This window comes from Nematolebias whitei, chromosome 10 (assembly GCF_014905685.2).
Source record: "Nematolebias whitei isolate Nwh7 chromosome 10, NemWhi1, whole genome shotgun sequence".
NCBI lineage: Eukaryota > Metazoa > Chordata > Actinopteri > Cyprinodontiformes > Rivulidae > Nematolebias > Nematolebias whitei.
Window position 1 is genome coordinate 36353484 of NC_056507.1, and position 25473 is coordinate 36378956.

The 25473-nt window shown below is 45.1% G+C and overlaps 1 protein-coding gene across 1 annotated transcript in view; it reads left to right on the forward strand.

Annotated features, from left to right (window-relative positions):
- Nucleotides 1-1963: 1963 nt before the first annotated feature.
- The window catches only part of tmem117 (transmembrane protein 117), a 153066-nt gene continuing 129556 nt past the window's right edge, over nucleotides 1964-25473 (forward strand). The window contains exons 1-2 of the mRNA XM_037683733.1: nucleotides 1964-1968; nucleotides 2845-3167. Of these exons, the coding sequence (XP_037539661.1) occupies nucleotides 1964-1968; nucleotides 2845-3167 (328 nt within the window). The remainder of the gene's footprint in view (nucleotides 1969-2844; nucleotides 3168-25473) is intronic.

The window sequence follows — 25473 nt, forward strand, 5'->3', positions numbered from 1 at the left end:
ATATATATATATATCCATCCATTTTCTTTACCCGCTTATTCCATTTTGGGTCACGGGGGTCGCTGGTGCCCATGTCCAGCAATCACTGTGCGAGGGGCGGGGGACACCCTGGACAGGTCGCAAGTCCATCACAGGGACACATAGAGACAAACGAGACAAACAACCATTTACTCTCTCACTCACACCTAGGGACAATTTAAAGTTACCAATCAGCCTAACATGCATGTTTTTGGTCTGTGGGGGGAAACCGGAGTACCCGGAGAAAACCCACGCATGCATGGAGAGAACATGCAAACTCCACCCAGAAAGGCCCCTGGACTGGGGTTTGAACCAAGGACCTGCTCCCTGAGAGGCAGCAGCTCTACCAGTTGCGCCACCGTGCTGCCCGTACACATGTATATATAAATTGTTATTCCTTTATGCCAGCAATAATATTTCTTTTGGAAACTTTATATTTTAGGTGTTATTGTTTTAAAAGAAAACTTGTATTTCTAAAAAAACCAAACAATTAAAAACAAAAACAAAAAACAAAAAAAAAAAACAAGGACTCTTATAGAAATAAGCAAAAACTTTTTGTGTTTTAATTTTTTTTTTTTTTTTTTTTTATTTTTTTTTGTTTTTAAAATTAAAAATTGTGTTTTAAAAAAAAAAAAAAAAAAAAAAAAACACTGAAGGCCTCCAACTGAAATATTGTAAACAAATACTTCATGTATGTTTTATTGTTGTTGTTTTTTTAAAAGTATTTTAAAATACTTTCATTCCATTTTCATTTTATTTTCAGTTGGATGTAATTGGGACCCTGTGTACATATTTTCGTTCCACCTCATGCACCACATGTGATGTGAACGACAAGAAAGATCCTTGAATCCTTGAATGTACAATTTATTTTTGTTTATTTATTAAGTTGAGCTGTTTAAAAAAACTTTTACAACTCAATAAATTATAAAACAATTTTTTTTCCTCAATTGCTTTCTTCAAATATTTACTTCATGGGAAAAATAAGGAATCATATCAATATTTTGAAAGGTCTGAGCGGAAGTAGTCTTTTATTTTGAAAAATGTAAGCGGAAGCAGAATAGCAGCACTAGCAGACACTTGACGCTGGTGAGTAAACGTGTCGGTTATTATCGTTGCATTAAAATGATGCTAAGCGCTTTGCGTGGACCCGACCGTCTTCACCCACCTCACAGCGGTTCTTACCGCCCTCTGGACCCACAGTGACGGCTTCACTCGCCGGGAACACCCTGCCTGTGGACTCACGGTCCGACTGAGAAAACCTGCCCGGACCGGCGGGAGATGATGCACTCCGGTGCGGGGCACGACGACAGGGGGTTTGGGGGAGACTTTGTGGTGCACGAACAACAGGTCGCAGGGATCATCCCTTGTGTTTGTGATGATCAAAGCACCGCTGTGGGCGTGATGTGGCGGCAGAGCTGTGGACACCTGCTCCGGGCAGTCCACTGAAGAAACCCGCGTGGAGCAGGTGCGTTCATCATGACACTTCCACACACATTTGTAATTTACAAGATAATTCTGATCAAGCATGCAGTGTCACCCAATGTGATGTAAGGGGTGGCTGAAGTGATATTTAATCTGTTAGTCTTAGCATTTACAGGAAAAAACATGACCCATTAAGTGTATTTCCTGCTGCACTCAAATGCACCATGATAATAAACATGATAAACGACATCAGTCCTATTTCTAAATCTCTCGCTGCTGAAACAGTGATTGCATTTCATATAAAGATGCATCCTAACTCAGACTGGCTCTTTGTGCCATACTTACATGCTTTCTTCTTAATAAATTAGGTGCTGTACCTGGGTCCCAGTTCCTGCATGTTGAGCACCACAACCCCAGTAGATCCTTGAAGGACAGCTCTTTCTTTCTAATGTTTAGATCTAGGTTGATCTAGGAAAAAAATAAAATAGTTTTTTTTTTTTTTTTTTTCCATGTCAGTGGATTCATGAGGTTTGTATCTCCCAGAGTGGCATTTTAATGTCAAGCCAAGCTCAGTGCTGGTGAAATTTAATATCCCACATGGGTGTTCCACTGTGACAATTCTATTTCCAGAGCCATTACCTCATTCTATATCCGCTGTGTGGGATATTTTGGGAAAAGATGTCGAAGCAGGGAACTTGTTTGGGAAGTTCAGCTTAGCAAAAGACAGCTACAGTGAAGAAGTTCAGAGTGGGGGATGAATAGTTGTTAAATTAACTAAATAAATATACGCAGGGGGATTGTCTAGGGGACTACTCAAGCAATGCTTTGCTGGTGTTCTCTAATAAATTAAAGCAGCAACAGTATTTTAGGAGAGCACTGACAGGCTGGGAGGATAAAGCTTTTACAAGTCTGAGGTTTACAGCTCAAAGTATTCAGAGTCCACCATATTCAAGTCCAATACCTCTTTCAGTGACTGCAATCACTGCGTTCAATTTTGTTTACATTTTACCCAACTTTTGGGGAACTGGTGTTGTATGTTTTACACCAAACCTGGGAACAAGTTTGATCGCCATAGCTGGTCAATGTTAGTAACCAGTGTAACCTAAGGCTTAGGAAAAATGGAAAAATAAAATATAAAATCAAATAATGATTCTATTGTTTAAATGAAATGCATATTTAGTCCAAAAGAACAATTGACAGAAGCTTTGGGGAACTGGGGTTGTTTTCTGTCGGCTGCATTTCTGTGCGCTGCTGCTGCCTTCTCAATGTGTTGCTCAGCAGATTTGTTGGAGCTGAGAATAATCCTAATACTTTGGTGGAATTCAGATGTCTAAGCTGAACCTGAGGGATGTTTTCACTTTTATCCAGCCTGCTGATTTGAGTGTAATTTAATCTGACTGAAAGATGTACTTCCCCTCTCTCTTTCTTTGTGGCTTCTAGGTGCAGGATGGACATAGGTGCCTGTTTTCGCTACTACTTTCAGCACCCGTGGTCGCGTCTCATCGTGGCCTACCTCGTCACATTCTTCAACTTCCTCATCTTTGCCGAGGACCCCGTCTCCCACAGTCAGACAGAGGCCCACATTATTGTGGTGGGCAACTGCTTCTCCTTCCTGTTCAACAAGTACCCAGGCCTCGGGTGGAACGTCCTGAAAGTGATGTGCTGGACGCTCGCCATTATCACTGGCCTGTTAGCTGGGAAGTTTATATTCCACCGCCAGCTCTTCGGTAAGTCATACGCAGTGTGCAGAGTGATGGCCTCAGAAACCTCCTCTTTCTCTCTTATTGTTGCTATTGATTAGCGAGAAGCAGCTTGTACGGTCTTCTATTTCTTTTTATGAATTGTGATGTAATTAAACATCATTTTTTCCTCCATGTTCAGTCTTTGCACCTTAACTCATTGTTCAAGCTGTTTTCAGCTTTTCTCCACACGTCTTGCAAGCTCTGTATGGAAGTTTCTTGATGTATGCATTTTGCTCTATATTTTTTAATATATACAGTATAACTAGAGCTTCACCTAACACTCTATGATTAAATATTTTTGCTGCAGAGGTGTGTAACTGAAATGATAAATTAGTTCATCCATCTCACCTTATGCCAATTTTGTGTCGGTGTGTGTGTGTGTGTGTGTGGGGGGGGGGGCAATGCTCACATGTTGAACTCTAAAAAAAACTACATCCTATGCAGGATCTCAGTGACAATACTGACTTTGACAAACAAGCAATATTTGTTGCACTGGGGGCTGAAAATGTCTTTGTTGTAACTTCCATTTTTCAGAGTCAGTCTGAGTGTTTGCCAGTGGTTGACTTGTTCCTTCCTTAGATAGAGAACTTTTACTAATTGGCTTTTGTATGAATGTAGGTCAGAGCATCCTTGATGCATCCATACATTTCTATGCTGATGACACACTTGTTTATTGTCAAGCTAAAACAGTTGATAAGGCTCTCCAGCTTTTGCAAACCGCATTTGACATCATCCATTCAGATTTGTTCCACCTCAAATTTGTCTTAAATGCCGATAAAACTAAAGGGATGCTTTTTTCAAACAGGAAGTCAGTCCCAGCAGTTCTTCCTCTGATTTTATCCTCAAATGGTGTCCCTATTGAGTTTGTTGATCCCTATAAATATTTGGGTATCTTGGTCGACTCTTTTAAGCTCCATATGGAAAACCTAGTAAAGAAACTGAAAGTTAAACTGGGTTTCTTTTTCAGAAACAGATCCTGTCTAACTCTGAATGCTAGAAAACGCCTTGTAACTGTGACTTTCCTTCCCTCCATTCATTACGGTGACATTATTTACATGAACGCTCCTACAAGAACCCTGCAGATGTTGGATGCTGTCTATCATGGTGCACTAAGGTTCATAACTGGCTGTGATTATCGTACCCACCACTGCACCCTGTATTCACTGGTTAACTGGACATCATTAACTTCACACAGACTCTCTCACTGGTACATTTTCATCTTTAAATCACTTCTCGGTCTGCTGCCTTCATACATCTCCTCCTACATGTCTCTGCGTGAGTGCAGCTACAGCGTGCGCTCTCAGGACATTATTACCTGCAGCGTTCCCTCAGTGAGGACTGAACTAGGCAAAAGGGCCTTCTCCTACTCCGCTCCTGTTTCCTGGAATATCTTACAAAAAGATTTGAAGCTCTCGACCTTGAATCTTCCTTGAAGAATCTGTTGAACTCCTGGCAAGAACCAATACAGACATGTTCCTGTTTTTAGTTTTAGCCTTATAATCTAGCTGTTTTTATTTACTTTTTTTGCCATCTTATTTTAATTTGTAAAAAAAAAAAAATCTGTATGCATTTTTATAATTGTTTATTGTTGTTGCTGTTGTCCATTGTTGTCATCTTTCTTTGTTGAAATCAGGTCTCTCTTGTAAATGAGTCCTCGAGGCTCAATGGGATTAACTGTCTAAATAAAGGTTGAAAAAAAAATGTTTATGGTCAGTGCCCTGAGATGACTTCTGTTGTGACTTGGTGCTGTATAAATAAACTGAATTGAATTGAAATTATAAATCTTACCGAGACCCAGAAGATGATGCTCAGAGAGTGGTGACCCCTCAGTCACAAAATCGTTGGTTACGTACTGTAACCCCAGATTCTATGAATATAGGCGTAGCCCTTTAAGGCTGTCGCTGATGGGTTTATCCCGTTATGCAGAGCATAAGCACTGAAAAAAAAAATTAGTCCACGCCCACCTGCTGTGTGGGCCCCACCCGGTCCGTATAAATTACGTTAAGAGCGGGAAATCGGCTCCCAAAATAGCTTTTTTCTTCAGCCATTTAGGAGCCAGTGAGGCCCGACGCTTAAAGGGCTACGCCTATATTCATAGAATCTGGGGTTACAGTACGTAACCAACGTTCTATTTCATATAGGCTTCGCCCTTTAAGGCTGTCGCTGATGGGTTAAGGGCGAAGCGGATGTGGTCCTCGCCTCACTGGGTCCATTCGAACACAGTAAGAAGCGGAAGCTTGCCCAAAAAACGTCTTGTCACCCAGCTCCCCGTGTGCATAAACTACGCATCGCGTAATTATGTGCCATGCACAGACGCATGTTGTGTAACTATGCGTTCTGACAAGCATGAATACCCCGGAAAAACTTTCAACGGGAAGAGGAAGTTGAAAAGAGGGGGGGAGGGGGGCATGAACCAACTGGTTCATAGCTGAACAGTATAAACAGATTAATGTCCATGAATTGATAAATAATCAAATGAACTGATTGGTAACAATAATCATGAACTGATTAGTGACAATAGAACCAGAAACACAGACACGACTGTGACTGATAACAACATCTCACACTGTAATGCATGCAGACAGAAGTGAGCTTAAACAGAGTTCCATGAGAACAACAATATTCATTCTGTTAGAGCACTAAGGACAGAATGTGTCATGGAACGAGCCGTTACATCACGTAGGTAAAAGCGAATAAATGAGCAGGTTGTTGACCATGCAGCCGCAGTGCAAATGTCCTGCATTGACATACCATTATGCAGAGCAGTCGAAGATGCGATACCCCTGGTCGAATGTGCTTAGAGGTTGACAGGAGGCCCTAAATCTGATGCTCTGTAGGCTTCAGAAAAGGCCTCACACAGCCAGTGTGACAAGCGCTGGATGGATAACGGCGACCTGCAGAAGCATCTCTATAATGCACAAACAATTGTTGAATTTGAACGCATTGCAGCTGTGCGCGTTACGTAACACGTCAACGCCTGCACCGGGCAGAGAAGATGAACAGATGCTTCCCCTTCTGATCTGTGGGGGGGAAAAAACCCCTCCAACGATATCACTCTTGATTTAAAAGAGCTCGTGATGTTTTAGGCATAAAAGCTGGGTTGGTCTTAAATCAGCTGAGCTGCCCGTCAGCCTAATTCTAAGGCATGACGAAGCAACAGAGAGGGCAGATAAATACTTACCCTCTTAGCGGGTGTTAAAACCAGCAACAGGGCTGTTAAAAGAGACAAGAATTTAAATGAAACCTGATCCAGAGGCTCAATTGAAGCTTTGATCAGGGCTCGCAGGACCAGCGTTAAACCCACTGTGGAACAAGTGGGCGTGAAACAGGCCTACATCTCTGTACACCTTTTAGAAACCGCTTCATCAGCGGGTGATAAAAGCTGTTCTGTCTCCAAACCCTTTGTGGCAGGAAGAGATGGCTGCAATCGTACGTTAAAGCGTACTGAAAGCCAACTCCCTATCCATCAGCTGTTGTAGAAAAACAACACGCCGCCTAAAAGGCATGAAGTGGTCTCTAAACCTTCTCTGTACACCAGCGCTGAAAAGCCGTCCCCTTGATGTGTACAGAACTGTGGTAGATGCAGCACGTGAATCTTGAATTGTGCACACTATCTCCTGAGGGAGACCCATCCTCTAAGTGGAACCGCTCAGCGGTCAGACCCACCGGTGTTGACCTATTTCTGGGTAACTCTTGGTCGCTCCTCCTGCCTGAAGGAGAGCATCCTTCCTCCATGACAGTTCCACGGCGACCCAACAACAGACGTTGCAGGCCTGGGAACCATAGTGCGTTCACACGCCGGGAGCCACCAGGAGAGCTGTCAATCCCTCCTCTTGAACTCGGTTCATGGACCGTAAAAAACAGAGGAGGTGGGGGAAAAGAAACGCGTAAAAAGCGTTTTGGGCCACCGACTGTGAGCAAATGCGTCCCCTCCAGCGATGGATCGTCTCGCGGGCTCAGGGAAAACCGTAGTTGACATTGAGCGTTCTTCTCGCATCGCAAACAGGTCCACAGCTGCTTTGCCAACTTCTGCTGCGTCTGAAAACATCAGATCCGGATGGAGGATCCGGTCCACGTAACGTGGGCCGCCCTTGGACGTCACATCAGCCCCTCTGTTCAGAACACCGGATATGTAAACCGCTCTAATAAAAGCAGGTTTTGATGAACCCAACTCAGTAGCTTTCGCACAATGTGTAACATCTGGGCTGAACGCACACCCTGATGGTTATGTACGCAGCAGTCATCATGATGTCTGTGTGAATCAACACGTGTTGATTCTGTAGCACAGGAGCAAGGTGTTGAATCACATTCAGTACTGTGCGACACTCCAAAACATTGATGTGGGCTGATGTGTAGTGGGGCCACAGCGCCCCTACTGCTTGAGATAGGCATGTCCCCCCCCCAGCCTGACAGCAACGTGTCCGTGAAGACTGACCCATGACGTGGGTCTGCTGAGGGGGACTCCCTCTGATAGAAAAACAAGGTGTTTCCCCAGAGTCGGAGGTCTGCTTCCACAGAGGAAAAGACAATGATCATCCGTCGTTTGTTTTACTGGATCCACATGCAGACGTGCAAAAACACCTCTAGAGGCGTCTCATGTGATAAACGAGTTTTCATGGTGGTTGAATTTAATTCCACTCCAGAAAACAAATGTCTGGGCCGGGAAAATCGAGCTTCCTTCCACTTTATGGCGAAGCCCAGATTAACAGGTGTGATGTCAACACCTGATCCTGCATCAGCGCCTCCTGTCTGAAGTGACAGGATCCGCAGATCATCCAGGTAAAACAAAAAACTCTCGTCTCTGTGTTTTAGGATGATCGGTATGCGTTCTCTGGATGTTAAACAACAGATCCAAGAACGGTCTCACCCCTCCGATCCGTGAGTAAAACCCTCGTGTTTTCTCTCCCTTGGGGAACTCTGTAGATTACTTTTATCAGAAAACACTTGGATTTCTGCATTTAGGGAAGAGAATCAGTCTGATGATGACGGGACCGTTTATATAACTCCTCTGAATGGAGGGGTTCGGGTTGCAAACTGTAACTTGTACCATTTGCATAAACCCTGTCCATCCATCTGAAAAACGGCGAGCATGTTTTAGCCACTCTACGTAACGTTCGTGGATGAACGTGCGTTAATGATGCGTCATGTTTTGTACGGCTGTCAGCAGTCCGTCCCTCAACCGCCGTCATGCGTCGCGGGAATGTTTTCTGTGTGACCCCGGGCGAGACTTGAGCTGAAGGCGAAGCGTGTGACAGCTGATGACGCGGTGAGCTGCGCGTTTGACGTCGCTGTGCGAACGTTGAAAGGCGGAGGGCGTGACTTCATTTACACCGTGCTGTTGGAGTGAAGGCTGCTTAGCCCCGCGGGAGCACACGTTGTTCTCTGGAGGGACGCGCGCCGCTCACGCTGGAGGGGCGCGCGCTGGAGGGAGGTGGGACTCATTACCGGGTTCTTCGGCTGCTTCACGTTTAAGCTGCGGTGAGCTGCCGAAAGCTGAGAGAGAAGGACCCCCACCCGGACCAGCCTGCGGACCACATTTATACCGATGTGAGCTGGTTAGCGCCGGCAGCTGTGTGCGCCAGCATCAACGCAGCACCGTTGGATGGAGGCTGTCATCTTAGTGTTCGACTCGTCATGTCAAGAGCGGCGGTGAATTAAAAACCCTATTTAAGGACACCGGCTCATGTGGAGGCTGCTCCATCCCACGAGTGCGAGTTGACACCGCTTGAGTGAGGATCATGCAGTTCTAGTTGGTAATGAGTTATTTTCGCTTACCGTTGTGCCGTGATCGACCCGTCATGTCTAGAGCGACGGTGAGTTTAAAAAACCTTTATTTAAGGACACCGGCTCATGTGGAGGCTGTTCTGTGATCGACTCGTCATGTCTAGAGCGACGGTGAGTTTAAAAAACCTTTAATTAAGGACGCCGGCTCATGTGTGGAGGCTGTCCTGTGATCGACTAGTCATGTCTAGAGCGACGGTGAGTTAAAAACCTTTAATTAAGGACACCGGCTCATGTGTGGAGGCTGTTCTGTGATCGACTCGTCATGTCTTAGAGCGACGGTGAGTTAAAAACCTTTATTTAAGGACACTGGCTCGTGTGTGGGGCTGTTTCATCCCACGAGTGCGCTCTTATGTGTGCGGCCGCTGTGAGCTCATCCGGGCTTACAGACTGGCTAAAAAACAGACACTTGGATCATTAATGATGATTTATTTCAACTTTCGTGTCACTTTTACACACACCCTCCGGAGACCGTCATTTGAGAGCTTTCTCTCTCATGAGCTCTGCGATTGTTTGCCCAGAGCGCTGTCTTGCAGGCGAACTCTGGGGAAACGCTGAGCTGCAGGCTGCCGGAGTGAAGAGGGCTGGATTCTGACGGGCGGGGCTGGTGGTGGAACTCAGCGAGAGCCGCGGCCGTGGAAAAGTCGAAAACTTGCTCGCGACGGTCCCTCCAGCGGGGACGGGGTGGGCCGCGCGGCTTGATGAGGTGGCGAACAGCTTTTGGCACCTCCTCCGACTGTTTCACTTCGCCAGCATGGTTTGAAGCTGCTCTGAACAGCGCGTCCGCGATGGGCTTCATCAGGTCTTGTGCAGATTCTCCGGCAGCGAGGGGAGTAACGAAGCCAGGTGGATCGTTGGGTCATCGTCCTCCGCGCTGCAGTCCCCGACAAGGCAAACCGTGGGAGAGGCACACATGTTGAGCTGGCGTCAGCTGCTTTACAGAGGGAGATCTTCGTCTCCAAGGCAGGTCTGCGGCCTTCAATCCCTTGGACATGCTATGCTAGCAGCGCACGTGTTGTCGAGAACTGCGGCTGCCTGAAAACACGTCGGTGGGCTCGATTGGAGAGCGTGGTCGCCGTCTGGTTCCTCCGGAGGGACGGGACGCTGCTCCGACCTGGGCAGCTTCGCTCCGGAAGCTTCCGCGAGGCTTGGCTCCAGGGGGGGTTACCGAGGAATAGCCCCGCTCGGTGAATCCCTCAACTCTGGTGATGGGAGCGGACTGGGGACCGACTCCTCTAATCTACCAGGAAAGAACCGTCTGCGGCCTCGCCCGTGGAACGTCCTGTTGGAACGCGAGGCCGTATGGATCAAGACGGTGAGCCAGAGTGGAGCCCAGTGAAAAATAACCTTTCCGCCGATCATCCGAACTGGCGGGAAAAGGCGAGGGACGTAGAAAAAAGGGGTCCCTTCATGTCAGCCTCCTCCTGGGTTCCGCCGGGCAACCCCTGAGGGCGCCGTCGGCCGGGAGCGGTGTGATCGCCGATGCGAAACGAGGTGGGATGGGGTGAGCATTCACTCAGCCCCCCTCCACCTACACTACGCTCCCCAGGAGGGAAAGAGCAGCGGGGCTGCAGCTGAGCACGCCTTGCCCCGGAGGAACCATCCGGTTCGCCCCGAGGGTCGGCGATAAGAGGAAAAACACAAGATGGCGTTGTCCAGCGTGTAGTGACCTGTCACTGGGAAATGTTCCACGACGCTTACCTTGGAATAAGACTGCTGTCATCTTCTCCTCGGGGAGGAGAACTCACCGGACGACCGGAGGTCGACTGCCGGGCCAAGCATCTTTCGCAAAGGTTGGTCATTTACACAATTTATCTTCTTTGTTCTTCTGACAGTGCTATATTAGCTCGCTGAAGAAAAAATGGGAGCCGATTTCCCGCTCTTAACGTAATTTATACGGACCGGGTGGGGCCCACACAGCAGGTGGGCGTGGACTAATTTTTTTTTTCAGTGCTTATGCTCTGCATAACGGGATAAACCCATCAGCGACAGCCTTAAAGGGCGAAGCCTATATGAAATAGAAGCCACATCCCTATACATTATGATAAAATTCACTATAAATGTTATTGCTGTTATAAGACGAGCACTACTGAATAAGTATTGAATAAGACTGTTAACAAGGTTCGTTAGGTTATTAGCCAGAAGTGTTCCTTCAAATAGAACCCATATAAAAAGAATAGGCATGTTTCTTTATTAACCAAATAAAAGCTTCTTTACAGTTTTAATTTTTTTGTACATCTTAAAAAATAAAGGCTCTTCTGTTTACTTTTGTAACTGAATACACTATATGTGTGTGTATGTGTGTGTGTGTGTGTATATATATATATATATATATATATATATATATATATACCACAAAGATGTTCACATCCTGGACAGAGAGGAACGATGGTTTGAAAGAGGAGTAAAGGAGGCCATCTTTGTGAAAAGAAATCGTCCATCATTAAACAGGGGTGGAGGCTTCCGGGTTCAATTGTCCCCCTCTTACAATGCTGTGATTGCTAGTATCACTCAGCCCTCTGTGAACAGTAAACAGCCATCAGTGTGCTAATGATCCATTGTTAGGCTGATGGTCCTTCTTGATCATGTGAGCAGCTGGTTTTGGTTGCCAGCAGCAAACTGGTTGATCCACTCTGAGAAGGTGCTATTTAAGAGACTGAGCTGAATACAGCACCTCAGACTGAGGAAGTCTCTTGGATGAAAGACAAAACGTTTCTACATTTTTTTTTTGTTTTGTTTTTTGAATGTTCAGAGGACCATATTTAACTTTTCTGGATGAACTTCTCACCCTTTTTCGAGAGAGTACAGCTACCCTGCAGACGTTTTGACCGCCTGGATTTGTGTTCTTGTCCTTTCGGTCACTACCCAGAGTTAGTGGCCATTGGTGCAGGTAGGAAAGTAGACTGACCGGTAAACCGAAAGTTTCACCTTACAGCTCAGCTCATCCTTCCTTGTCACAATGAACCGACACAGAGTCCACAATACGGCAGATGCTCCTCCAGTCTGTCTGTCAATCTCACGCTCCATTCTTCCCTCACTCATGAACAAAACCCTGAGATACTTAAACTCCTCCACTTAAGGCTAAACCTCACCCTCAACCTAAAAAGAGCAATCCACCTTTTCCAACTGAGGACCATGGCCTCAGATTTGGAGGTGCTGGTTCTAATCCCTGCTTCACACTCTGCTACAAACCGCTCCAGTGAGAGCTGTAGATCATGGCATGATGATGCCAACAGAACCACATCATATGCAAAGAGCAGAGATGAATCCTGAGGCAGCTGAACCGGAACCCCCTCTGCCCCCTGACTGGCTTCATTTAATCATTTTCATTTGAATTAAACACATGGGAAATTACAAATTGATTATTCAACCATTAACTCTTTCATTTACAATTGTTTCCTGTTAGCAAATCACTAGTCCCAGAAATACTCTGGAGTTAAATAACCCCTGTTTAAGAGACAGCTGGTAGTTTTCCCTTTGCAACTTATGTTGCTCTTGCCATTGCAAATTAGTGTTTAGCTGTGGTGCATTCAGGAACTGGGCAAATGAAAATTATATTAATACCGTTGCTCTGTTTAACTTCCTTATTAAGCCTTTTTTTTTAACTAAACAAATTTTTGTGGTTGAAAGACTGATCCACTTTTTCTGTTTACGAAAGGTTAGACATTCCTGCAGCGACACCTTGCTACACTTTTTTTTTTCCAGGTCTCCGGTTGCTCATTTCCTTCACCTCGAACACCTCCGTGATACATTTCCTCTCCACTGTCACACAGTTTCTCATTCAGCCTCACAGTTTGCATGTCTCTGTTGCTAGCTTGACTCTCCACTGAAAAGGGCCATGGCTCCAATCTCACTGGCACTTTGCTTGTTTGAACGTCATACAGTTTGCAATTTAACTACTGAACCCATTCATATATAGTTTTTTCACTTGGGCCCGTTAGGCCCTGGTGTGTCCTATTTTAGTTTCACTGGAAGAACAAATAATGACTGTAATTGGAGGGTGCAGAGTGTTAAGGAGGTAGATTATCTGAGCATAAATAGAAAGTCAAGTGTGTGTGAGGACATGTCATATAGACCTGTTTCTTTAAGTGAAGAAACATTTCATTCCCCATCCAGAGGACTTCATCAGTCTGCGACCTGACATGATTTAACCATTTTTGTTGTTATCTACCTGGATGATTGAGTTTATAAACCTTTTTTTGTGTGTACATATTTCTTTCAAAGATGTCAGGACCTTCAGTATAAAATAAAAAAAGTGGAACATGATTGTTGGGAACAAAGTTTTTAATGTACAAACCGGATTCCAAAAAAGTTGGGACACTAAACAAATTGTGAATAAAAACTGAATGCAATGATGTGGAGATGACAAATGTCAATATTTTATTCGTAATATAACATAGATGACAGATCAAAAGTTTAATCTGAGTAAATGTAACATTTTAAAGGAAAAATATGTTGAATCAAAACTTCACAGTGTCAACAAATCCCAAAAAAGTTGGGACAAGAAGCAATAAGTGGCTGGAAAAAGGAAATTGAGCATAAAATGAACAGCTGGAAGACCAATTAGGTCAATTGACAACATGATTGGGTTTAAAAAGAGCTTCTCAGAGTGTCAGTGTCTCTCAGAAGCCAAGATGGTAAGAGGATCACCAATTCCACCATTGTTGCGCAGAAAGATACTGCAGCAATACCAGAATGGTGTTACCCAGCGTAAAATAGCAAAGACTTTTAAGTTATCATCATCAACCGTGCATAACATCATCAAAAGATTCAGAGAATCTGGAACAATCGCTGTGCGTAAGGGTCAAGGCCGTAAAACTCTACTGGATGCTGGTGATCTCCGGGCCCTTAAACGTCACTGTACCTCAAACAGGAATCCCACTGTCAAGGAAATAAGAGAATGGGCTCAGGAATACTTCCAGAAAGCAATGTCAGTGAACACAATCCACCGTGCCATCCGCCGTTGCCAGCTGAAACTCTACAGTGTAAATATCCTGATGCATGCTCAATAATCCAGGTAGAAAAATCCAAAAAAGTTCAATCTGGTCCTCTGGACATTCAAAAAAAACAAAAAATAAAACAAAGCAAAAAAATATAGAAACATTTCGTCTCTCATCCAAGAGACCTCCTCAGTCTGAGGTGCTGTTTTCAGCTCAGTCTCTTAAATAGCACCTTCTCAGAGTGGATCAACCAGTTTGCTGCTGACAACCAAACCCATCACCCTTTGGAGCACAAGTTAGGAGTCGTCAGGACTCTGTATCACAGAGCAGACAGCGTCCCCACTAACTCGGGAGCCAGGCAGAAGGAGAAATCCTACACAAAACAGGCTCTAGAGCAATGTGGATATCTTAACTGGGCCTTCTTGAAAGCAGAGAAGAAACCCAAACAGGACTCCAGTCAGCCATCAGGTGAAAAGGAGGAACCCAGACCAGTGGTCATTCCGTATGTTGAGGGAGTATCAGAGAAACTGAGACGTTTATTTTCTAAACATAACGTCCCAGTGGCTTTTAAACACCAAAATACATTACGGCAAAGACTGGTTCATCCCAAAGATCCAGTCCCCCGGCACAAACAGAGTAATGTTGTGTATGCTGTTCAGTGTCAGGAGGGCTGTGATCAGTCTTACATCGGGGAAACTAAACAGCCATTGGCCAAAAGGATGGCCCAGCACAGAAGATCAACATCATCAGGCCAGGATTCTGCGGTCTACACTCATCTCCAGGCCAGCGGTCACTCTTTCAAGGATGAAGATGTTCACGTCCTGGACAGAGAGGAACGATGGTTTGAGAGAGGAGTAAAGGAGGCCATCTTTGTGAAAAGAAACCGTCCATCATTAAACAGGGATGGAGGCCTCCGGGTTCAACTGTCCCCCTCTTACAATGCTGTGATTGCTAGTATCACTCAGCCCTCTGTGAATAGTAAACAGCCATCAGTGTGCTAATGATCCATTGTTAGGCTGATGGTCCTTCTTGAGCATGTGATCAGTTGGTTTTGGTTGTCAGCAGCAAAACTGGTTGATCCACTCTGCGAAGGGGCTATTTAAGAGACTGAGCTGAAAACAGCACCTCAGACTGAGGAAGTCTCTTGGATGAGAGACAAAACGTTTCTATATTTTTTTGCTTTGTTTTATTTTTTGTTTTTTTTGAATGTCCAGAGGACCAGATTGAACATTTTTGGATCTACAGTGCAAAGAGGATGCCACTTCTAAGCAAGCTCCACAAGCTCAGACGTGTGCACTGGGCCAGGGGTCATTTAAAATGGAGTGTGGCAAAATGGAAGACTGTTCTGTGGTCAGATGAGTCACGATTTGAAGTTCTTTATGGAACACTGGGACGCCATGTCATCTGGACCAGAGAGGAAAAGTATAGCCCAAGTTGTTATTAACGCTCAGTTCAGAAGCCTGCATCACTGATGGTATGGGGTTGCATGAGCGCTTGTGGCATGGGCAGCTTGCATGTCTGGAAAGGCACCATTAATGCAGAGAACTATGTTCAGGTTCTAGAACAACATATGCTCCCATCTAGACGTCATCTCTTTCAGGGAAGACCCTGCATTTTTCAACACGATAATGCCAGACCACATTCTGCAGCAATCACAACATCATGGCTACGTAGGAGAAGGATCCGGGTACTGAAATGGCCAGCCTGCAGTCCAGATCTTTCACCTATAGAGAACATTTGGTGCATCATAAAGAGGAAGGTGAGACAAAGAAGGCCCAAGACGATTGAACAGTTAGAGGCCTGTATTAGACATGAATGGGAGAGCATTCCTATTTCTAAACTTGAGAAACTGGTCTCCTCTGTCCCCAGACGTCTGTTGAGTGTTGTAAGAAGAAGGGGGGTTGCCACACAGTGGTAAAAATGGACTTGTCCCAACTTTTTTGGGATTTGTTGATGCCATGAAATTTGGAAACAACAGATTTTTCCCTTAAAATGATACATTCTCTCAGTTTAAACTTTTGATCTGTGATTTGTGTTCTATTCTGAATAAAATATTAGATGTTGGCACCTCCACATCATTGCATTCAGTTTTTATTCACAATTTGTTTAGTGTCCCAACTTTTTTGGAATCCGGCTTCTAGAAGGTAACTAACTAGCTGTAGATCTAACATACCAACTGTTTCTCTTCACGTGTTTATTTTTTTTACCCATCTTCACAAAAGTACTTGTATCAGTTCACTCACTTTTTCCCATTTACATGTCTCATAATATTCAGCAGTTTGTCTCTGTAACAGTCTGCTCATTTCTGTTTGTTTGAGGGTAAACATGCAGTTCAGTTCAGTCAGGTACTGCTAATGCATTTGCACAAGCCTACAAACAGATGGTTTGCACTTTTGTGTGGGTGCGTCTTTGAGAATGTGCAAAAGCAGAACTGGTTTGTATGTGCGAATAATATGTTTATATTGTAGAGGAAGAGTAAAGTGGCAGAGATTGTGGTGCTGAGCTGGAGATGTGTGGCAGTTTGGTATTTTGAAACTCAAGTGTGTCATAATAGATCTCACCTTGGACTTGAGAATACATCGGTATACAAAGGAGTTAAAGGTTGGCCCAATGTCTGAAAGGTACCTGGGTCTTGATGCTGCAAAACAAGCCCAACATTTAGCCCTCTACCACTATGCTAAATAGTTGGGATCAAGTTATTGTGCAGATTCGGTGTATTTGGTTTTTCCAAACATGGTGCTGCACAATTCAGTGTTTCTTCTACCATTATTCAAGTAGGGTACCTTGCCCTGTCAACATAACCAAGCGCACTGCCTACCAAATTCCTCACACCCCACCCTGCTCCTTCACTTCCGAATGGTGAGCAGAGATTTTTGCGGCTCTGCTCAGATTCCAAACGGCGCACAATACAAACGTAAGCTCTTCTTGGGGGTCATTGATGCCCACATCCAGTAGTTATGGTGTGAGAAGTGGGGGACACCCTGGACAAGTCTCCCTCCCATCACAGGGACACATAGAGACATACAAGCCAAACAACCATTCACTCTCTCACTGACACCTAGAGACAATTTAGAGTTATCAATCAGTCTAACATGCATGTTTTTGGTCTGTGGGAGGAAACTGGAGTACCTGGAGAAAACTCACGCATGCACGGAGAGAACATGCAAACTCCACCCAGAAAGGCTCCTGGCTGGGATTCAATCCGGCATCCTTCTTACTGAGAGGTGGCAGCTCTACTAACTGCGTCACCGTGCTTCCTGAGACTAGTTCTAGTTTTTTTCTTATATTGCTTAAAAGTATAGTTTTCTCAAATTATTTGGTCAAAAATAGGCAACATGCTGACTTCCATTTTTGTGTGTGGCTGCATGTTGGACAACGAAAGGTTTTGTTTGTTTAACCAGTGACTGATGAATTGTTTAAGCATAAAATCCCATCTAACTCCAGGTTTTAGTGTTGTTTTCAATGTAATACATTTTAAATAGTATATGTCATCACTATAACACTTGCATTTTGTTTCTCACAAATCTAGAAGTTGATTTTTTTAATGTTTGGGAGGGCATTATTCTGTCAGTCACTGTGACTACTTACATTAGTCTGACTGGTGTCAGTAGTGTTGGCTCATTTTCTTTTGATTTGATTAGGTCCGTGATGTAAGTCTAGGCATATCACATGGCCATATAAATTTTGTGGTTTCTCGAAAACGGGGTTTGTGGCCATAAATCAGAATCGGAATGCTTTTTATTGTCATTGCACAAGAAGCACAACCAAATTTCATTTTAGTACAGTTGTCCAAAGAAAGCAACAAAAAGAAAACCAAATAACATAAGACATGGGTAGATGGGTGCCTGGGGCTGCAGCCATCAAGGGAGGTGCTGCCCTTTTCGTTAGATAAGGAAAAGGGAACCACGAGGAAAGAGGAAGTAAAAAAAAAAAAAAAAAAACCCCTCACATTGTGCCCCTAATAGGACATTGTGTGAGGTTGCAAAAAAACCTCAGCACAAAAAGGCAACATACAGAGATGACATAATAAGACATATGCATGTGGAGTGGGATGGGGGGCTCACAGCACAGGCCACCCAGTGAGTGACGCAGCCACCTGGTGCCTTGCATCTGACCTAGGTTACTGCACCAGGGGTGCAAAAGGAGGAAGGCCAGCAAAGGCGGTGAGTTTGAGGGGAGTGTGTTTATAGCTATGCAAGTGAGTGTATGCACGTGTGCATTTGTAAGTAAGTCTGTGAACACTTGCCCAGATATCCCCCTCAGCCATAGTCCATGATAAGTGATGATGCGTTTATCAGCCGGCTTCGGCGGAGCTCTTACACTGATGTCCTTGGGGAAGGGAACAGGTAGGGGGAGCAGAACATCTTGTTCACATAACATCCAGGAAAATTTGAGATAGTCAGCCTTCTAAGGCTGACACGGGGGAGTCGGATTCAGATAACATCAGTTGTTTTGGGTCAGGTCAACTTGGTTAATTTCCGTCTACCTAACAGTCTCACTGGTACATCTCAATGGTGACTCCAAACAGCCAAATTTGTGGTCAATTCCGCCGAGGCAAGCTTGCAACTTCTCCACGATCAATTCCTTCCCACCAGCGAGATTCAGGAGCCACAAGTAGCCTGTGATTCTCAGCAAGAATCGCATCCAGCTTACGGCTCAGCTCACACAGCATCTGAATCTGAGTGTTCACAGCACGGCACATCCCTTCACACAGTCCAGGCAGCTTCACAATGGCCAGAACAGCTGCCAATGTTTTCCGAATTTGTCGATATGGTAACTACCAACTCCAAAAAGCAGAAATCCTGTTATCATAAATCCAATTATGTACAAGTATACATCTTCAACGTCCTCGACCAACAATATGGACAGACACACGAGCTTCCACTGCCCCAGGAATCTATCGGGTATCCGGCTGCAAGTGTCCCATCGGTGCACAAGTGCTCTCCTTCGCCCTGTCTTCTCATCGAGAAAATTTGATCAATTGTGTTGAAAGACCAGCTGACCAGATCCATGACTTACAATTCGGAAAGTATGCACAGAGAGGCTCCAAAACATTCACAGGACAAAGAGCAAAAGCAGGGGAAGGGGCGGGAGGAAGAAAAAAGTGTCTGCCTTCACCGAGAGCAAATGGTCTGTAGCTTTTTTTTTTTTTTTTTTTTTTTTTACAAATTGTTTTCTCATTCCACAAAACATGACCTTCAAGCCCATAGGAGGAGTTGAAGAGGTGATGAGCCACCAAACAAACAAATTCACAACACCAAAGTAATCAGTTGGGAATCTGTTTGTTGGGCTCCTCAGATTGAAGAAGTCCTTTAGATGAAGGATGAAACGTCTCAGCAAAAAAAAAAAAAAAAAAAAAGAAAAGAACATAAACCATCCAGATGACCTGACTGAACATTGTTGGATTTTTACCTGGATTATTGAGCATGAACTTTGGTGTTTTGAACCACTTTGGTATGACTGTCTCAGAGGAGTTGATGGGGGAGAGAGCAGGCCCCGGGGGCCATCTTAGCTCCAGCAAACTGTTTTTTTCCCCACTATGGAGTATGTTGTTTGTGGGAGTCAGTTTGTTTGGTGGCTCCTCAAATTTAAGAAATCCTTTGGATGAGGGATGAAACGTCTCATCAAAAAAGAAAAAAAAAAAGAAACTGTCCAGATGACCTGACCGAACATTGTTATTCAATTTCAATAAATCATTTAAGAAAATGAGTCAATTTGTCGTAGATTAGCCTATGGCAGCATAACAAGCCAACCTTAATTATAGGATTAATCAAAAGGAAAGTTTTAAGCCCAGTCTGAAAACTGGACAAAGTGTCAGCCTCACGGACAGAAACTGGAAGTTGGTTCTACAAGAGAGGAGCCTGATAACTGAAAGATCTGCCTCCCATTCTGCTTTTGGAAACTCTAGGAACCACAAGTAAACCTGCAGTCTGAGAGTGTGGTGTTCTGTTAGGAAAATATGGAACAATAAGATCTATACTATAAGATAAAGCTAGGTTGTTGGGAGCTTTGTAGGTTAGTTGTAAGATTTTTCATTTAATTCTGGATTTGACAGGGAACCATTGGAGAGAAGCTAAAACTGGAGAAATATGATCTCTCCTACTAACTCCAGTTAAGACTTTGGCAGCAGTATTTTGGATTAACTGAAGACATTTTAAAGAAAACAAAAATTTAGAAAACAAACACAAACAGTTTATTTTTACATGTATTGACCTATAATTTGGTGTAGTAGTAGTAGCTAAAACTGATCCCCAGCACATATTCACAATGCAAACAAATTGTGGAAGAACTTTGTTAGTCTTTGTAAAGGTATAGCCTTAAATGTCTTTTATGGAGAATAGCATCTAGATCTATGCACTTGTACTCTTTGCTTTTGTTGCCAAAGTCTGTATTTGAACTTTTATCAGATCCACTCAAATATTTTTTTTTTTAGTTGTGGCATAACAATTCCTCTTTGTTGTCATGTTATACAAAGAATTCAGACACTCACCATGCTACTTTCTCCACGCCTTTGTGTGCATATAAAGATATTAAGCAGCCGATGATGAATAACTTGTAACAGATTATGTGATTTAAGGAGGTGTCATTTGAGATTTATGTTTCATTCAGTGACTCGAGGCAATCTGTGCTCTAATTCAGTTGGCGCTATCGCCAGTGACTTCTGCTGGAGCAAGGAAAGACTGGCTGTCACGATGCATTTATATTACAATTTAGGTCTCACTAGATTTGTAAGAAGCTTATTTCATTTTGGACATTTTTCTTTGAATGCAGCCCATACACTCGAGTCCAGTACTTAATGTTTTAAGATAAAATCTTCTCAAAAACATATTTCATACTCAAAGACTACAAAACAGATTAAAAAAATAAAAACATCGAGAATGTCATGAATTTAGGTCAAACCATGTGAATCTGTTTAAAAGGTAGTGTCAGTGAATGATAAGTTATTTTTATCTCTCATCAGCCATAATCCTTATGAAATTAAGAGTGTAACAGCTCAAGTGTAGATTATGCTGAAGACATTAAAAACTAAAAATATTCTATGGGAAATATTTTAATTTTTATTTGGTCATTTTGGCAAATAATTATTGACAAATTGCTCAACAAGGAGATGCTTCTGGCCATCAACATTCTTTTGGCTGCTCACTGGGCTGTGACTATTGGAGATTACTTGGTGACAAAATAGTGAGAAAGTAAAAAAAAGGCAAATTTGTATTAATGTTTTACTGAATTTAGTTTGTGCAGGACCAAGCAACCAGTGAGCTGAGTGGTGTTGCATTTCGAGCAGCCATTTTTGGAAAATCCCAACAGGCTTTTGTGTGCACAGCAGACAGGTCAGACACAAAATTTCATAGCCAACATGGTACCGGCCTTAACTTGCTTTTTACTCACCTTGGCATTTTTTGAATTGAGATTAGACTTATTTTAAAATATTTTTTACTTATCACTGAGTGATTTTTCAGCCTGGCCGTTCAGACCTGTACCTCCAAATGTTTTCTACTCTATACATGCAGATTTTTAAAATGCAGCACTAGCCCACTAAAATTTACAGAAACATGTAGATGCATGCAACAACTTTTATTCTGAGAGGAAAAAATTGTTGCACAAGTGTTGTAAACATGTTCAAATCTCCAGTAGCAAGACTGTGAGCCTCTGTGACTAATGCATGGAAATCAAGAACCCCCCTGCAAATGTTAAATACTCCCAGAGTATTTTGAAGGTATTTGGAGACTCCCTCACAAATACCATTCACTAACCATATGCCCGAGCCACCTCAACTGGCTCATCTCCATATGGATAAGTAGCGGCTCTACTCTGAGTCCGTCCCGGATGACCGAGCTTCTCACCCTATCTCTAGGGGAGAGCCCAGACACCCTGCTTAGAACACTCATTTCGGCCGCCTGTATCCGTGATCTCGTTCTTTCGGTCACAACCCAAAGCTCATAACCAGAGATGAGGGTAGGAACGTAGATTGACTGGTAAATTTAGAGCTACGCCTTTTGACTCGGCTCTCTCTTCACCATAACAGACCGGTACAGCACCCGCTTCTCTGCCGACGCTGCACCTATCCACCTATCGATCTCACGCTCCATTTTTCTCTCATTTGTGAACAAGACCCCAAGATATTTGAACTCCTCCACCTGGGGCAGGACCTCCTCCCTGACTCGGAGAGGGCACTCTATCCTTTTCCGGCTCAAGACCATGGCCTCGGATTTAGAGGAACTGATCCTCATTCCGGCCGCGTCACACTCTGCTGCGAACCGCTCCAGCAAAAGCTGTAGATCACAACTTGATGAAGCCAAAAGGACCACATCATCTGCAAAAAACAGAGAAGCGATCCTAAGGCCACCAAAACAGATCCCCTCAACATCTTGGCTGTGCCTAGAAATTCTGTCCATAAAAGTTATGAACAGAATCGGTGACAAAGGACAACCTTGGCGGAGTCCAACTCTCACTGGGAACGAGCCAGTCTTACTGCCGGCAATGCGGACCAAGCTCTGACACTGGTCGTACTGGGACCTAACAGCCCATATCAAAGGGCCTGGTACCCAATACTCCTGGAGTACCTCCCACAGGGCTCCCCGAGGGACACGGTCGAATGCTTTCTCCAAGTCCACAAAGCACATGTAGACTGGTTGGGCAAACTCTCACACACCCTCCAGGACCCTGCTGGGAGTGTAGAGCTGGTCCACTGCTCCATGACCAGGACGAAAACCGCACTGCTCCTCCTCAATCTGAGGTTCGACTATCCGACGGACTCTCCTCTCCAGAACCCCCGAATAGACCTTACCAGGGAGGCTTGAAAGTGTGATCCCCGTGTTGTTGGAACACACTCTACGGTCCCCCTTTTTGAATAGGAGGACCACCACCCCAGTCTGCAAATCCAGGGGAACTGCCCCCGATGTCCATGCAATATTGCAGAGTTGTGTATGCTAACACAACCCCACAACATCCAGCACCTCAAGGAACTCCGGGCAAATCTCATCCACCCCTGGGGCCCTGCCGCTGAGGAGCTTTTTAATAACCGTGGTGACCTCAGCACCAGAGATTGGAGAGCCCAACCCAAAGTCCCCAGGCTCCGCTTCCTCAGTGGAAGACGTGCCGGTGGGATTGAGGAGGTCTTTGAAGTAATCTGCCCACCGAACCACGACATCCCGAGTTGAGGTCAGCAGAACACTACCTCCAATATAAATAGTGTTGGTGGCATACCACTTTTCCCCCCTGAGACGCCAGATGATGGACCAGAATTGCCTCGAAGCCGTATGGAAGTCATTCTCCTTGGCCTCTCTGAACTCCTCCCACGCCCGGGTTTTTGCCTCAGTGACCACCCAAGCTGCATACCGCTTGGACTGCCGGTACCCATCAGCTACTGCCGGGTTCCCACAGGCCAAAAAGGCCCGATAGGACTCCTTCTTCAGCCTGACAGCATCCCTCACCACCGGTGTTCGAGGGTTACCACCATGACAGGCACTGACAACCTTGCGGCCACAGCTCTGATAAGCCATCTCGACAATAGAGGCATGGAACATGGCCCACTCGGACTCAATGCCCCCCGCCTCCCCCAGAACGTGTTCGTAGCTTTCTCGGAGGTGGAAGTTAAAGCTCGTCTCACGGGAGATTCTGCCAGACGTTCCCAGCAGACCCTCACAATACATTTGGGTCTGCCAGGTCTGACCGGCATCCTCCCCCACCATCGGAGCTGACTCACCACCAGGTACTGGTCAGTGGACAGCTCCGCCCCTCTCTTTACCCGAGTGTCCAAGACATGTGGCCACAGATCAGATGAGACAACAACAAAGTCGATCATCGAACTGCGGTCTAAGGTGTCCTAGTGCCAAGAGCACATATGGACACCCTTATGCTTGAACATGGTGTTCGTTATGGACAATCCATGACCACCACAGAAGTCCAACAATAGAACACCACTCGGGTTCAGATCCGGGGGGCCATTCCTCCCAACCACATCCCTCCAGGTCTCACTGTCATTGCCCACGTGAGCGTTGAAGTCCTCCAGTAGAACAAGGGAGCCCCCAGGAGGTGCACTCTCTAGTACCCCCTCTAAGGACTCCAAAAAGGGTGGGCAATCTGAGCTGCTGTTTGGCGCATAAGCACAAACAACAGTCAGAACCCATTCCCCCACACGTAGTTGGAGGGAGGCTACCCTCTCGTTCACCGGGGTGAACACCAATGTACAGGAACCAAGATGGGGGCAACAAGTATGCCTACTCCTGCTCGGCGCCTCTCGCCAGGGGCAACTCCAGAGTGGAAGATTGTCCTACCCCTCTCAAGGAAACTGGTTCCAGAGCCATGTGTTGAGGTGAGTCCGACTATTTCTAGCCGGAACCTCTCAACTTCACCAGCTTAGGCTCCTTCCCCACCAGAGAGGTGACATTCCACGTCCCAATAGCCAGCTTCTGTAGCCGAGGATCAGACCGCCAGGGTCCCCACCCTCAGCCACCACTCATCCCACATTGCACCCGACCCCTTTGGCCCTCCCACAGGTGGTGAGCCCATGGGAAGGGGGACCCACATCTCCTCATCGGGCTGTACCCGGCCGGGCTCCATGGGTAAAAGCCCGGCCACCAGGCACTCGCCAACGTGCCCCACCTCCAGGCCCGGCTCCAGAGTGGGGCCCCGGTGACCCACGTCCGGGCAAGGGAACATTGATTCCATTCATTTTGCTTATCATAGGGATCTGTGGGCTGCACGTTGTCTGGTCCCTCACCTAAGACCTGTCTGCCTTGGGTGACCCTGCTAGGGGCATGAAGCCCCTGACAACATAGCTCCTAGGATCAGTGGGGCACTCAAACCCCTCTCCATGGTAAGGTGGCAGCCCAGGGAGGAGTTAAAAGGAGTATTGTTAAAATATCAATTTTATATAGCTGACTGTTTGAGTTTATGAAGCCTCCTTCGGCAGGAGGTTGAGGAGCATTAAGTGTAGAACCACTAGATTGAGGAACAAATTACCCTGAAGCTGTTAGAGTCATGAATCCCTAACCAGAAAAATCACTGCAATGCTATTTTAGTTGGAGATTTGACACATTATCTGTGCTGCTGATTGTCCATGCTGCTGATTTCTTACCTTAAGCTGCTATATTCATACCCATCTGCTCACAACAGACTCATGGGGTCCGAGATGGTGTATAGGCAGGGCTGCTGACTTGGGACACAAAGGTCATGGGTTCGATCCCCAGTCATTGCTCACCTCATGGTGCCTCTGAGCAGGACACCCCATCCCCAGTTGCTCCCCAGTCACTCTCAATAGCTGCCCACTGCTCCACCTGGTGGTGGATGGGTTAAATTAAGAGAGCCTATTTCGCCATTGTATGGGAACATGATGACAATACATACACATTATTATTATGTTCAGGCTGCTGTTTAATACACCTTTTTATAGTATGTTATTATTGTTTAGCTTATATCTTAGATCCTTGTACACTGTTTCTTCTTTTCTTTAATATACTTTATGTTATTGCTATTTTTGGGTGTAACTGGAACCTTGGGTACACAGTTTTGTTCCCCCTCAGGTACTATGTGGATGCAAATGACAATAAAGTCACCTTGAACCTTGA